The sequence below is a fragment of the Cebidichthys violaceus genome, unplaced genomic scaffold, assembly GCF_023349555.1.
Source record: "Cebidichthys violaceus isolate CVI_PGR_0920_01 unplaced genomic scaffold, fCebVio1.0.p SCAF_23, whole genome shotgun sequence".
Taxonomy (NCBI): Eukaryota; Metazoa; Chordata; class Actinopteri; order Perciformes; family Stichaeidae; genus Cebidichthys; species Cebidichthys violaceus.
This window is the reverse complement of record NW_027176406.1, coordinates 8382662-8397428: the sequence shown is the minus strand read 5'-3', so window position 1 is coordinate 8397428 and position 14767 is coordinate 8382662. Positions and strand designations below refer to the sequence as shown.

Here is a 14767-nt window from a genome sequence, read left to right as displayed (position 1 = left end):
AGCCTGCTGCCCACTCCCCTCTGCTGCTGTGTGATTTGGTTTCAGTCGGGCCCAGTGCTGCCAGACTCTGTGGAGCTGTCTGCACTATCAGATGTCCCCAGAATGAAATGAGCTGTTTTATCACCTCACCCAGTGGCAGCTGTCTCCTAGGCATCCACATACCTGCAAAGAGAGATACATGACCCTCCTCATGCCTCACTGTGAGGCGGTGTGCATCAGTGACTGGGATAGTCAAGAAAGCAGTCCATCACAAGGCTGCCGCCTCGCTGCTCTGCAGAGGAAACCAGAAGTATCCTCTCAGGTACGTGATGGAAATAAGCCAGGGGTGCACTCTATTCACTCAGTTTAATTGACACACAGTCAAGAGAAGACGTTATAGCTTGCACGGTCTTTTGAGTTGGCATGAAGGAGAGTAAAGAACTGAAGTGGAACATTTTTGCTAATCAAATTTTATTAACTTTCCATGACATTTAAGATGACGTTTGAACACTACCAGGAACAAAACAAAAAAAAGACTGAAGCTGATGGAGCCATCAGGGGCAAAATGCAAAATGTGTAACCTTTAGTTACATCTAGCAAAAGACCAAAAATAAAAATATTCCAACTGAATAAAATACAGCATGTACAAAAGAAACATTTTCACTATCGTACAAGTTTGACACTGTATGATGGTGTCCGTCGGTCTGTCTGTTAATTTGCATATTTTCATTGTGATGTTAGTATTTTATGTCATGTGCTCAATGAGTACTACAGGGTTATTATCACTTGTAAAACAGTAAGATCTAAGGAGAATGTAGAATATTACTCCTTGCTGCTCTGTCAGCTAGCTGTTAATCACCCACCAGTGATCTCAGTGATGTTTTTAAAGACTTTTTTATTCCCTGTTTCCCTGGCAGGACCATTTCCTTTCCTGATAAACAGGATAGAAAGTGCTGCTCTGCACACTGACTCACTTTTCACTTTGGCCTCAATTCCTGGCTTGAATGGAAATGCTATAAACTCTTTTGTTGAGTGATATGTATTGCTAAGGAAAAAGGTAATGACAAAGCAAGGAAATACGATTTGATTATCTTCCAGTGAGCTATCAGCTCGAGGTGCTGCATGGAAATATTAAGTCTGTTATGGAAGGCTTCACCCTGACAGTAATAATATGTGAACCCTACTATATGGTGTTCATTTGTCGGGTGAGACTCGTGAAGGGAAGTGATCCATCAAAAAAGCAATGAAAGCAATCAACTAATTAGACATGAATCTCAGACCATAAATCCCTGCCTGGCCATATCCAATTGGTTACAGGTGTTTTTAATGGCTTGTTTGACTGAGCATTTTGGTCGGTTTCACATCAACCTCATAGAGTTTAATAGCCTCTAAAAAATAGAAAACAACTTGTTCACGGGAATGAGCTAATGATTTCAGTTAACAGTACCACCAGTCTAGCTCAGGTTTTGACTTCCTAGTAAAGAAGGAGACGCTGCTGTCAGGGATATGTCACCATGCACGGATACAGCCAGGAAACCAGTCAGGGATGATGTGGAGGCCATTTTCTCCATGCTGCAGACGCTGGGGGTCAGCCACTCAACACCCTCAGGGGTCATCTGAAGGGTGGGGGTGTGGACCACAGTGCTCTGGGGGGTTGGGGAAACCACCTGGATGGATACATCTGACTCGCCAGGCTGGGGGCTTCCTGGAAGATCTGTCATGGAAGAGCCCACTGGAGACAAACAAGAACTGTATCCTTAATATGAACAAGTTCATTGTGGTTGCAAGAAGACCGTTACGAATGTTCATCACTTAACGTCATCTCCTCAACAATAAGCTTTTCTTTTTTGAGAATCTTTACATTCTGCTGCATTCCGCACTGCGGCAAAATCAACAGTTGCCTTCAAAAGTGCCTTCAAAATCCAGAAAAAAATTTCCTGATAAAAAATCAATTGCCTTGAAGGCCCCATATTGTAGAAAGAGAAAATTCCATGTCTTTTTTTTTATTTTATTTTTTATTACAAAGCAGGTTTAGGTGCTATAAACATATCGTGAAAGTTTCAAAAAGCTCAAAGATGTAGCCTATCTAATTATACTCTAAGCCTCCTGATTAGTTTCTGAAAAAGAAAATGGCTGTAATTGTGGTTTTAGGTGTGGTTTTGAAAACTCTTTGGGGTGCATCAATACAATCTGTAGCATCAACACCTGCATCGATGCAGCTATTTAGTAGCCTTTTTATCTTTTAAAGACACCACGAATCCTACTTTTAATAATGTGCAATTTATCAACATCTTCTTGGTCTTCTTAATAAATGAGGAAGGTAATAGAAATGCAGAATGTAATTTGTGCCAGACTCGAGTACAATGCACTGCAATTGACACATTTATATAACCGTTTGATTTCATGCCAAACTATTAACAACAACATGAATTGACATTTCAAGTTGTTACTATTATCACCATTAGGAGACGCTGTGTTTTCCCAGGCTAGATAACTACTCTGTTTTAACAGTGCTTGGACCGATGGTACACGTCAGGCTACAGTCAAGGACAGACGTGGTGATTCATGATCTGTTGAGAGCTGCACCTGCCCAATGATCCGTGACCTCTAGACCTTGGAGTATAATCGTGTGTCTGCTCTCTGGGCTACTTCGCTCTTTCCCTGTTTGTTTTCTTCTCCGTCTCCAGCTAATTCCGATTTCAGGCTGTGAAACGTGAAATGGCAGAAGAGGTATCGCATGCTGGTCTCCTCGGGTCAAATGAGACGAGTGCAGCTGTTGCTGGATCGACTTAAAGTGTATACAGTGGGGAGAGGGCTTCCTTAAATAATTTTCTCTTCGTCACTCACCCTCTCTCTACCACAGCCTCTGTCCAAAACATGGCTCATTTATCAGACAGCGCTGGGGGGGGGGGCAGTGCTTGCTTCATTACATCCAAAACAACAAAAGGCAAAACCAGCAAACAAACTGCAACTTCAGCACCAATCTCTTCCCCTCCCTTTCTGCCTCTTGTCTCACACGTTTCTGGTTCTATCTCCGACTCATCCATTTCAGATTCTGTTGAAGAGGTCAGAAAATGGCTTCCATTCAGGCCAGTCTGGGCAGACACTACACTCACATGCTCTCTTACAAAACACACACACATCCCCAGGCCCCCTGCTTAAATGTCAGGTCAGCAGTTGTGGTGCAGCAGCATGGCAGCAGTTAGCCACAGCATACCAGCCAGGCTGTGGCACCCCAGTTGAAGAATGTTTGTCGATCCACTGCAGCGAGCGCCTTTGTTGTGTGGAATGTGTCGGTGTGGAAGAAACCTGTGTTTATGGTGCAGTCATTGTTTGTGGGCGACAAAAACAGAGATGATACGACGCCCAGCTTTAGTGTGCAAGTTGGTGTGTGTGTGTGTGTGTGTGTGTGTGTGTGTGTGTGTGTGTGTTTGTCATCACATATATGCACATTCATTTAAAGTGGCTATAGTCAATATTCATCAATATTCTGGATCACGTGACTACTTGAATGTGGACAGGGTCGCTCGTGGCGGCAAACTCTTTGAGAATTGCCACCCGACTCTGCTTTTCCTCTCAAGAGTATTTCAGCTGTTCTGGTTCACTCTCACCGCTCTCATAGTGTCGTTTTTGACAAGAGCAGTCCACTTCCTGTCTTCATGCACTCTCAACTGCAACACGTGAACGTACAATGTAACAATAGACTCCTGTGCAGCTGGCCTGTTGTAGCTGGAGGGTTACTAGCTATTGTGATAATAAATAAACTAAACAGGACTTAGAGCCTAGAGTCAGGCTAACTGATCTGTGAGGCTGTACTTTGTGCTAAATGCTAAGGCTTGAATGCTAGCATGATCCCAATAATAATGCAAATGTGCTCATGTTTAATGGTGACGATGTTCATCATATTAGTTTAGCATGTTAGCATGCTAATATTTGCTACTCAGAATGTAATACAGCTGAAGCTGATGGGAATGTCTGTTTTGCAGGTATTTTGTCATAAATCAAACCTGATGGTCGAGCCAGAAGAAAAACATTTCATCACAATCCATCCAACAGTTGTTGAGATATTTCATCTCGACCAAAGTGGTGGACTGACGAACCCCTCGATTAATACTCACTGGTCAGGAATCATGGTAGAGTGTATCACTGAGTGTGTGTGTGTGTGTGTGTGTGTGTGTGTGTGTCATTGAGCTCTAATGCCAGTCAGTCACAATAGGCATGGGCCTGCATTCTCAGCTGCTCTGCACACAGTACACACACGCGCAAACACATTCAGGTATAGAGACACTTTATCACTTTATACGTCTCTCTGTCATGTCCCTCCCTCTTTGCACTGTATCTCGTCTCTTTCTCCACATGTATCCCCAGTCTCCTTCCTCCCTCTCTGTCACTCAAGCACACCCTGAGCCCTGCGGACATTTTATTTCTCCCCTTCACTTTCAATCTTCTCTCTCTTTCTTCGACTCGCTCTCCCCGTCTCTTTCTCCATCTCTGTCTCTGGCCTCATTCTCTCTCTGTGTCACTGCTCTACTCATCTCCCTGCTTTAACTTCAAAGCCTTGTTGGGATGAATGCTGTATCTCTGCAGTTTATATGCGTGTGCGTGAGACTGTACTGTGCGGCGGCTGATGTGTATATTATGTGATATGATATGTGTATATTGTTGATATGTAGCCTGTTTGTGTGAATGCTAACGTGTGTTGGTATCCTGCCTGCCTATCAGCAGCTGTTGCCGGCCACAAGAGAAAATTCAAAATCAATGGTATTGTGTTGCCAGTGAGCCTGAGGCCTGGCATTCACTGATTGGAGTGTGTGTGTGTGTGTGTGTGTGTGTGTGTGTGTGTATTTGCTCTCACCTCGGCTCTCTTGTTGGGCCCAGAACTGCTCAACAGTTTTACCAATGTCGCTGTTCTCTCTCAGTTCTTTCTGCCACTGGCGTAGCTCCTGCACATCTGGGTGTGCCCTGATCTATAACACGCACGCACGCACGCACGCACGCACGCACGCACGCACGCACACACACACGCACACACACACACACACACACACACACACACACACACACACACACACACACACACACACACACACACACACACACACACAGCACATGCAGACAGTACATGCATAAATTAATATTCACAAGCAAACATAATCAATAGCATAATTAAGTTAAGTAAATCAGTGCTAGTAAGCGGTAAGTGATGTCCATTAGAGTGTCCAATATGTTTTTTAGTGAATATATCATTCTGTGTACTTGTATGCTGGTTAAACAGTGGAAGTGGCTCATTTACCGTGTTTGGAGACACACATCCACATACGTGATACTATGCTATTGTTAGATCACATCTGTCTAAATGACAATGCTTATGCTTCATCACCTCTGTAAATAATATATTATATACTGTGTGCTTACTACAACAGGGTGAAACATCTTAATAAACATGCCATTAGATGCTCCATCATCTTCTCAGTCAGGGCCCTCAGCTTTGGACCTTCTAAAGATCTGAGGCTTAAAGAACCAGCAACATCTTAATATATTTCACTCTTTTCATTCTATTATATTTAGTGTATTTTATTTGCCTTACTCTTTAATTTCCTTGATATTATTTAACTCTATAGCACTGATATGTTTCAATCTGGATTTTTCCATGCAACACATCCTGTAACATTGTTTTCAAAGGTACTCTATGTGTATAAATAAGCTTTATTTTTATGATTATTTTTCTATAATTCTGACATGTGGCAAGTTGTGAAATGCAGCTTTAACTTTTATGCTACACCTCTGAACAACATAGTTAAGAACCTATATTAAGACATGTGCATGTGTCTCAGTATGTGTTATGTAAAAGTTTAAATTAATGATATGGCACTCTATAAATGTAGTGACTAAATGACTAAAAGGTCCCAGCAGAGAAAAGGCTTCTGTTAGTAGTAGATGTATAGCTGAGTGTCTTTGTGCATCTGTGTCCACATAGGTGGGTAAATGGGTCAAATTGTGCTGCAGATTCATGTCAAAAAGCTGTCTCTGATTCTTCTCTCCATCCAGGCTGTAGTTGGCATGAATTATGCTTTTGTTCCTGGAGGTAACCCCTGTGGCTGTTGTGTGTGCGCGGCTGGCTTTCCTGAGAGATTACTAAACAGACTTGCTGTTTTTGATGAATAGAAAATGTCCCTGAAGAGCTCACTCTCCTTTATTATCACCCCTCTCCTCTTCCTCTACCTACTACTACTACTACTACTACTACTACTACTACTACTACTACTACTACTACTCAGCCTCCTTCTCCTTCCTTTTCCTCCTCCTTGTCTTCCCTGTCTTCTCCTTCAGTACCAAGGTGTGCCTCTCCCTCTCACTCGACTTCTGAAAATATCTCTCATACCAACGCCTTATTCTCCCCTCATTCTCCAGCACAGCAATGATTCATCTCTCTCCTCTCTCCTCTGTATTCTCTCCCACCGCTCCAATCTTGTTTTCCTGTTACTCCTCCCTCTCTGTTCGTCTGCTTGAAAGGCAACAATAGTGTTGCTATTAGCAGTGCGTATGAAAGTGGGTCTGTTATATAAGCCTGGCGATGGTTTGAGGAATGGGTAAGACTAGCGTGCTCCAATAGTTAATTTACCGGGTGTCACAGTTCTGTAACAGCCTCTCTGCTGATGGGAGCAAACCATAGAAATGGAAATGAGGGGTGAGGGTCAGGAGGGATGGGGGGTTGGAGTCTGTCGTGTCTGCTCACCATCGCTTGTGTGTATATTTGTGTGTGTGTGCGTGTGTGTGTGTGTGTGGCCATTTCTACTCTGTCATTTTCCATTGGTGTCCTGCAGAAACATTACAATGGTACAGTTCTTCTGTACTGCTAAACAACGGAAATATTTCTCGGCTGGGGGACCCCTGAGACAAAGCTTTACGATGTGCCACACAAAGACAAAATCAAAGTCTCAGTTCTTGGAAAGCTGACTTTTTGAATATACATGCTTTCTACTAGCCGCTGCCAGTTTGTGTGTGATAGCAGGAGACAAAGAGCTGAGTTGAGTGGGTGAGCGTTTTGAAACCTGTCTGTGTGCATCAGTACAGCTGATTAGCAGGGGTGAGGTATTGTTTTGACTGTGTGCATCAAGGACTGTGTGTGTGTGTGTGTGTGTGTGTGTGTGTGTGTGTGTGTGTGTGTGTGTGTGTGTGTGTATCTCTATATGTGTTCTGAGCGTATATGCATATGATTTACAACACCAAAATCTGTCTTTTTTTAAAATCTATGCTTCTGAATAATTATGAATCATTAATAATAATACAGTTTTGTGTTGCTATGATCGTCCATGTCACAGCACACGTGCCTCATGCTGGGTGTATGAACGAAGGCTGGGATTAGAGTGATTAGAAAAAAAAAGTAAAACATTGCAAGGCTACATGGAATCACATGCATTACTTGACATGCAAAAGCACAACTACAATAAAACACACACACATATTGAAAATAACACAAACACACAAAAAAAGACGGACTTCCGTCTCTCAAAGGCAGCAGCACAAGCAGAACCCCCCTCCCCCCCTCGCTCCCCACGTATCCACAAAAATGCCCTCTTTCTCACACACACACACACTTCAATCTCACTGCACAGCCTTTCAAGCTGCCTTCCCTTTTTGTGCAAAGCTGCCTGTGAGACCGAGCTCCTCTCGCAGTCTCACACTCTGCACAATGGCTTCTGTCATTCAAAACTGGCTGCAGTCACATCCTCAACCGCACTGACAGGCTGCATAAAGACAGCCACCACAGCCTGCTCCATCTACTCCACGAACCCAGTCCACCCACCGATCCATCATGCTTCCATCAAGGTTTAACCAGCTGAGCAACCTGTGATTTGATTCATGCCTTTGTAGACTAATGCACAGAAATTAGTAGAACTGTGACCCTACTGTCCTTCGTGAGAACACTTAAGACATAAATGCTCTCTATATTACATACGATAGTGGATATTACAAGACTACCTGAGTAGGCCTGTCATGCCATGACCAGGTCCATCTCACTCTGGGACAGCGTGCCCCCTACAGTGATTCTGCAGGAAGGGGGAAGTGAGGACAAAGCAGAGCCACCGGACCGCCCGTCCTAAGTGCCTGTGACATATTTTCTGCATGAGTGTCACTACACGTGGCCTGTCACTGACTACTGGAGCTCAATTCAAACCATTCATTTCTTACTGCCCTCAGATCATTCATCTGGAATCGCAGACCTAGTTCTGCTGTTGACTCTACAGCTTTCTGGGTGTGAGTGTGTGTGTGTGTGTGTGTGTGTGTGTGTGTGTGTGTGTGAGAGTCTTTCAAACAGCTCTATTAGTTTATGTCATGTGGAATACATTCAGTACTCAATGTCCTACTTTTAGACCACAACTGGGCCTGCTAGCAGCCCAACAAGACTTTCTTTAGACATGTATGGACTGTAAAAAAATTTGATTCAAATTGACTTACCAAATAATAATAGATTATATTTTGTGTGCATCGTAGCTCTCAGAAACAAAGCATCCACTTCAGTTGAGAAAATCTACATCAGGGTTTCTTACATTTTGGGAAATAGGCTTATTCATTTTTCTGTTGAGAGTGAGATGAGGAAATTGACACCACTCCCTATGTCTGTATGGTTAAGCAAAGTCTTTATGCTAAGTTGAGATAACCAACTGTTAGTTGTAGCTTTGTAATTACTGGACACAAAGAGTGGTATTGATTTTCTCATCTAACTCTCTATCAGAAGGTGAATAACCGTATTTCTCAACATGTTGAACTATTCCTTTAAGTTTTCTAAAAAAAAACAAAACAAACAAAAACACCATAGAATCAAATCTGACAACGGATCATGGACTGGAACAAGGAAACAAACATCTTGTCTGACCTGCATTAGAATATGCTTCACAGGACAGTGCTGTGCTTTTAGCCAGGAAAAGGCCAACCTCAGTGTGTTCACGCTTAATAGATCAATAGAAATGATCATTATGATAAAAGCCTGCTTCTATACCTGACCACAAACCCTTAATATACTGACAGCCTAAATGCCTATTTATTACACAACAGCCACATTACTCCAACTCAGCTGACCAGACCTGCGAGAGCCTGAGAGGTCTGAGTGATCAGTGCGTGTGCACAGTGTGCGTGCATGTACACATGTGTGCATTAGTGTAGCAAGCGTGGATGAATGGATTAGTGTGAGCACAGTATAAAGAACATTATGTAATATGATTAGACCCAGCAGCTCTTCATAGTTGTACATGAGATAAACAGGAGACAATCGCATTGTCTAGGTCATAGATGTGAGTTAGTGTGTGTACCATCTCTACCGCTGCTCTTCTTCACTCCTCAATTTGTTTTGATGAAAGAGATTAATAATGCAGGGATACAATTCCAAGCTACAAAAATACCCTGCTCCCTGGCCCTCAGTCTGTCTGTCTTTCTTACAAACACACACAAATATACACACACACACACACACACACACACACACACACACACACACACACACACACTCTGCAGTCAGCGCTGCGTCAGGCAGGTTATATAACTGCAGAGCGTGAGGGGGAAAGAGAGGGTCTGTGGACAGGGGTGAAGAGCACAGAGTACATTGATGAAAGTAATTTGGATAAAGTTGTTAATATCAAAGCATTAGATATCTATATGTTACGATATTTTGTGAAGTATTTAAAAACCACACCATTTTTTGGGGTGTTTTTCTAAAGCAAAATCCCATAATCCTATTATAAACCCTCAAAAATATTCTCAAGCACTTACAAATTAGGACAGATTATGGTGAAATATAGCCTGATATTCTTCACTTTGATATTTATTCTGTCAACCATGAGAGCTTGAGTTTTGTCAGAATACATTTAGAATGGGAGACGTTAAAAGATATTGTATGTACGTATGTAATAACATTGAATGATAACATGCTATTTAAAACACCTACAGTATACATTCTCATGCCAGAAGACACACACACACACACACACACACACACACACACACACACACACACACAGAAACGAATGAAGTTTTACAGTGCATCAGTGCTTCACAGATGACTCTGCTCTGCTGCCCACTGAGCTGTTAACGGCTGCTCTTCTCGAGCCAAGGTAACAGCAGCCGTGACAAACTACAACGCCTGTCAGGACTTTGCCTCAGTGCCTACCCAAAATATCTCCACCCTGTGTACCTTGAATAAGTCATGATCTTAGGATGCAAACCCTCAACTTCAGAACCTGACTGTGATGTGCTTCTCAGAGGTTTCATCTCTCTCCCTATTTCTATCCGCTACAGATGTTGCCAAAGATCCATTTCCTGCCTCCACCATGCCCCATTCCTCATCCAAAAGCCACACTGCAACATCATCTTGCCTCTCTCCTCCCTTTTATCATCCATCTATCTGAAAAATGTTCCTAACATAACCTGAGCGTCATCCTTCCAGATATATCAACCTATTCCCTCACTACTGTCCCTTTCTGGCTGTGTCTCTCCTGCTCTGAATTCCTTGGGGTGCTGGGCTGCAGCGCTATCAGCGGCCTCACTGAACCTCTCTTCGTTCAGGGTAAACAAAGTGAGGAGTGACAGGCAGCCGGCTCACTGCTGCCACCTTATGTAAGCAGAGACTGGTATGATTTTTTGGTTGTTACAGAAATAGGAAAGAGGAAGTGTTGCCCTCTGCTGGTGCATAAGTAGCCCAAACAGGGATACATGCTGCAGGCACGCACGCACATCTTTTCATGCACACACACAAAAATTCAGCTACATGTTCAGATTGTTCAAACAGAATGTAATTGCACATGACAGCACAGCTGGCATCTTTTCCTCTCAATGGTTTGTGCAGCGACACTGAAGCTGAATCCTCCCACAAGCATGAATGATACAAATAAATAAAATAAGCGCTTCTGTTGAGAGAAACAAAAACAAGATCCCCTCCTTACATCCCTACAGCATACAAGACTAGGTTTATTTGTGTGGAGAAATTGCTGCTGTTTGCCTCTGGTATAGTGTCTGTTTATGTCTATTTATATCACAGCACAGAGTACTTCAGACCACAGCACCCACACAGGAAGGACTTAAATCCCGGCATCATTGATGACATAATCAAGCTGCTGAATGAAACTGCCATCCCTGTGGAAGAGGAGCTCTTCAGCGAGATGGGATTATACAACAATATCACACTGTGGGCCAATGCACATGCAGGAGGGCGGCACCCCCCCCCCCCCCCCACACACAGGCTGTGTGTGGGTTGCAGGGTTCCTTCAAGCTTTACTTTTTTTCCACTCTGACTTCTTAAATCAATCTGGAAAGTTTGGGAGGTGGTAATTAGAGTTGGTCAGCCTGACGAGCCCAGCCAGGCATCACTAAAGTTATGTGTAAATATGTCAAGTGAAAAGGGTTTTCTCCCAGGCTTTTAATTCAATTTCAAATGTCCCCGATATTCTTAGTTTAAGTGTTTATTTTCCATATTTTTCAAGGCATTCGAGACTTGTGTTGGGCCAATGTAACTATTGTTCTTTTACCTCCGTTCGTCTGCATTCCTCAACCCAGTCCTTTAAAATATGTTTGTAAATAAAGTCTGCAAAGATTTGCTTCTAGCTATATCCAGTGTACCTTGTATCCCCTCCAGAAAGCCTGGATGAGCAGAGCAGCCTGATCCTCACTCAGCAGTAGATACAGAGGGATGGGAGACCTGGGGCTGAAGACAGAGAGAGAGAAAAGACGGACAAAATAAAAGTGTTTCAGCTCATCTGCATAATGAAAATGCAGCATGTATCTCTAGATTTTGCAGGTTTTTTCCCATTAAATTATTGTTTGTTTCATACTTTAGACACAGCAACCTGGTGACAATGGAACTCCAAATGGCGAAAGTCAGATTTGTGTCATTTGTTGACAAACAATGAAACAGCTGTAGCGTGCCTGACAGGTTGGGGAGACACTCACTGCATGCTGAGAAAGTCTTTGACAAAAGGGATGTCATGGAAGTTCACTGGGACCTGTCCTCGTCTGCGGGGGTTGTGGCTGAGGAAAAAGTAAGCGGAAGAGGACCAAAAAAAACGTGACACACAATTTGTCTTTGCACACAGCATTAAGAATATGACATTATTGGGAATAAATGGGATGAGGTGCACATTATACAGTGAAGAGACAGAAAGAGAGAGAGAGAGAGAGAGAGAGAGAGAGAGAGAGAGAGAGAGAGAGAGAGAGAGAGAGAGAGAGAGAGAGAGAGAGAGAGAGAGAGAGGTCCTTTTACTTGTATAGCCACTCAGTCAGGAAGTCACACGGGTTAAAGGCTGTTTTTAGCCTCTGCAACACAAAAGAAAGTAATGCCATCACGCAGAAGTAGTATTCAGCATTACTTTCACACATCACAGGAGTAAAAGTAACAATATGTCAATGTAGAAATAGTCCTTTATGGTTGAAAGTCCTGCATTCAAAACCTCACTTGAACAAAAGCACAGAAGTGTTGTCAGCAAAAATGTAGTAAAATGTACTCATTTTGTCTCCTGTCAATGTTATATCATGTTACTGGATTACTATTAATGATGCAGTAATGTGTAAGTATTTATACTGCCAAAGTTTGTCACGGTGAAGTGAATTTAAATGACTTCATATACTTCTAATTTAATATATATCAATATATTGCATATTATATTATTTGTATGTCAATTTTGAATTAGCAAAGTAACTAATAACTTCAGCTGGGAAATAAATGTGAAGTAAAACATTTTTTTCCAACTGATTTGTTGTGGATACTTTAAGTTATGAAGGAGATGAAAATGGAAATGCTATTAGTAAAGTACAAGTACCTAAAAACTGTACTTAATCACAGCACTTGAGTTAATAATGTACATTTTTACAATATTTATCCTAACAGACCTTAACACACAAAGTGCTTTGTTTTCAGATGAGGTCATTTAAACAACATGAGCCAGCTGTAACTTTATTTGTTAGATTATCAGGAGAAATTCAGACCTCGAAACAGCCATGTTTCTGGGCTTCTTTCAGCAAAGCCTCAAGTCCAGGCAACAACACTGGAAACACTCGCCTCTCCAAAAACCGTGTAACAGGACCTGACACACACACACACACACACACACACACACACACACACACACACACACACACACACACACACACACACACACACACACACACACATAATATTAATGCCCGTGATGGCAGTTGCACTCTGCAGGACAAAGTTAAATCATCATCTTACGTTCATGTAGTAGTGGAGGCGACGTAGTTCCAGCAGTTGACGGGCGCTTCTGGCTTGAACAGAGTTCAGAGGAGCCAGGGTGGCAAAGAAGAGGGTCAACGTCTCTCACGGGACCATCGTCCACAAACATCTAATGAACCAATAACGATAACATCAGGACATGCCCGAGTGACAGGAAACTAAACCAGACACAGGGATGAATGAGCTGACCGTGGCTGTGCTGAGTCCATAGGACACAGGAGAGTGTGTACTGGTGCTGTACTGGGAGTGCCGAGTGCTCATTGAGCCATCAGTCCACACAGCACTGGGCTGCTCCGCTTCATACTCTCCAAAAACACATCATCCATTAAATGCTTTTAGTTTACGCAACTTTCAAATCACAACAAAGCTTGATAGCCAATAGAATAATATCACCTTACCTTCACACTCTTGTTGCCAAAGGGATTTTTTGTCACCGATTAACTTCGCCATTATTTTGAAGTGGTTGCCAGGGACTCGCTCGGTTGTCCAGGAAGTAGTCATGCCATTGACTTCCGGTCTACAGGAGCATGGACTACAGGAGCAGGAGACAATAAGGGACAATAAAACAAATGCTGAAGGTTGTTTAAAACAAAGGAATGTCCTAATCAACGACTCAACGGTTTCTGGAATACAACATGATGGCTCACCGAAAATATATATACAAGTACAAACTACTACCGTAGAAGTACACCGTTAACTACAGCTTCAATACTTACGGGAAATTGACACTTTTTATCATCACAGTGTAACACATCGTTACTAACTCTAGTTTATATAGTTTTATACTAAAACGTAGCCTACCTGAACGGTGCAATTCTTGCCAAACAAACGGCACTTCTTTAATTCTGTTGTTCTGCTATTCTCCGCTAGAGGGGAGCAGATGACTTCAAATAAATGATCAAAAGCCTTCATGACTGAAGAGCTATAATGTGATTTCACATTTGCACATAGTATTTGCCTCACTATAAACTCTCGGAGAAAAAGAATCACATTTTTTTTGAGGCATTATGCTTTATCATTAATCAAGGTATGTCAGCGTTTCTATTTGGTTTACTCCGAATGGTATTTGTTTTTAAGAATGCTGTAAATATTTAAGTAAACTATTAATGAACCCTATTGTAGGGGTTTATGCATGTAATAGCCCCTTAATAACGCCATACATTGATAGTTTACACATTCATTTAAAATACCTAAGATGCCATGTACTTAATTAGCTTTTTTACCTTTTCTAAATAATACATTATTATTTGGTTATCATTGCACTTAATAGTGTTTTCAGAAGAACAGTTAATTAATGTTAGTTTAAGTTTTTTTTGGTTTCATTCCGCTCGTCATCTTGTACTTTTTTATATTTTAGTGAGGACGTTATTACGTTCCTGATGTGTTGCTCTCCTATGAGGAAAAGTTTCTGTTCTAACATGATGTCCAATCTATTATTGTTGGCTCTAAATTAAGGATGAACCAAAATTGAAATATTGATCAAAACTATTGTTATGTTTGTATAGTAATAAATGGGCACAACATAAAGCTTTTGCTGAAGATAGCATC

The 14767-nt window shown here is 42.1% G+C and overlaps 1 protein-coding gene across 2 annotated transcripts; it reads right to left on the bottom strand.

Moving 5' to 3' along the window:
• Nucleotides 1-183: 183 nt before the first annotated feature.
• Nucleotides 184-13697, bottom strand: iqck (IQ motif containing K). 2 transcript variants are annotated; one of them, XM_068718466.1, is made up of 10 exons: nt 13618-13697; nt 13409-13524; nt 13199-13328; nt 12952-13049; nt 12230-12282; nt 11920-11997; nt 11590-11674; nt 4835-4946; nt 1493-1711; nt 184-271 (listed from the first exon to the last, which is right to left on the bottom strand). In XM_068718466.1, the coding sequence occupies exons 1-10, from the start codon at nt 13667-13669 to the stop codon at nt 216-218; spliced, it is 999 nt and encodes a 332-aa protein (XP_068574567.1). In that variant the 5' UTR covers nt 13670-13697; the 3' UTR covers nt 184-215. The 2 variants fall into 2 exon arrangements, with proteins under 2 accessions (XP_068574567.1, XP_068574566.1); XM_068718465.1 differs by lacking the exon at nt 184-271 and having other exon boundaries at nt 440-1711.
• Between the last annotated feature and the right edge of the window lie 1070 nt (nt 13698-14767).

Bases quoted from the DNA above. Each gene is read 5' to 3' on its own strand.
- iqck (XM_068718465.1), bottom strand. From the start codon at position 13,669: ATGGCGAAGTTAATCGGTGACAAAAAATCCCTTTGGCAACAAGAGTGT. The intron at 12,283-12,951 runs GTCTGAATTTCT...TTTGTGTTGCAG, and splicing joins AGAAACATGGCTGTTTCGAG to AGGCTAAAAACAGCCTTTAA. The intron at 11,675-11,919 runs GTGAGTGTCTCC...CTCTGTCTTCAG, and splicing joins AAAGACTTTCTCAGCATGCA to CCCCAGGTCTCCCATCCCTC.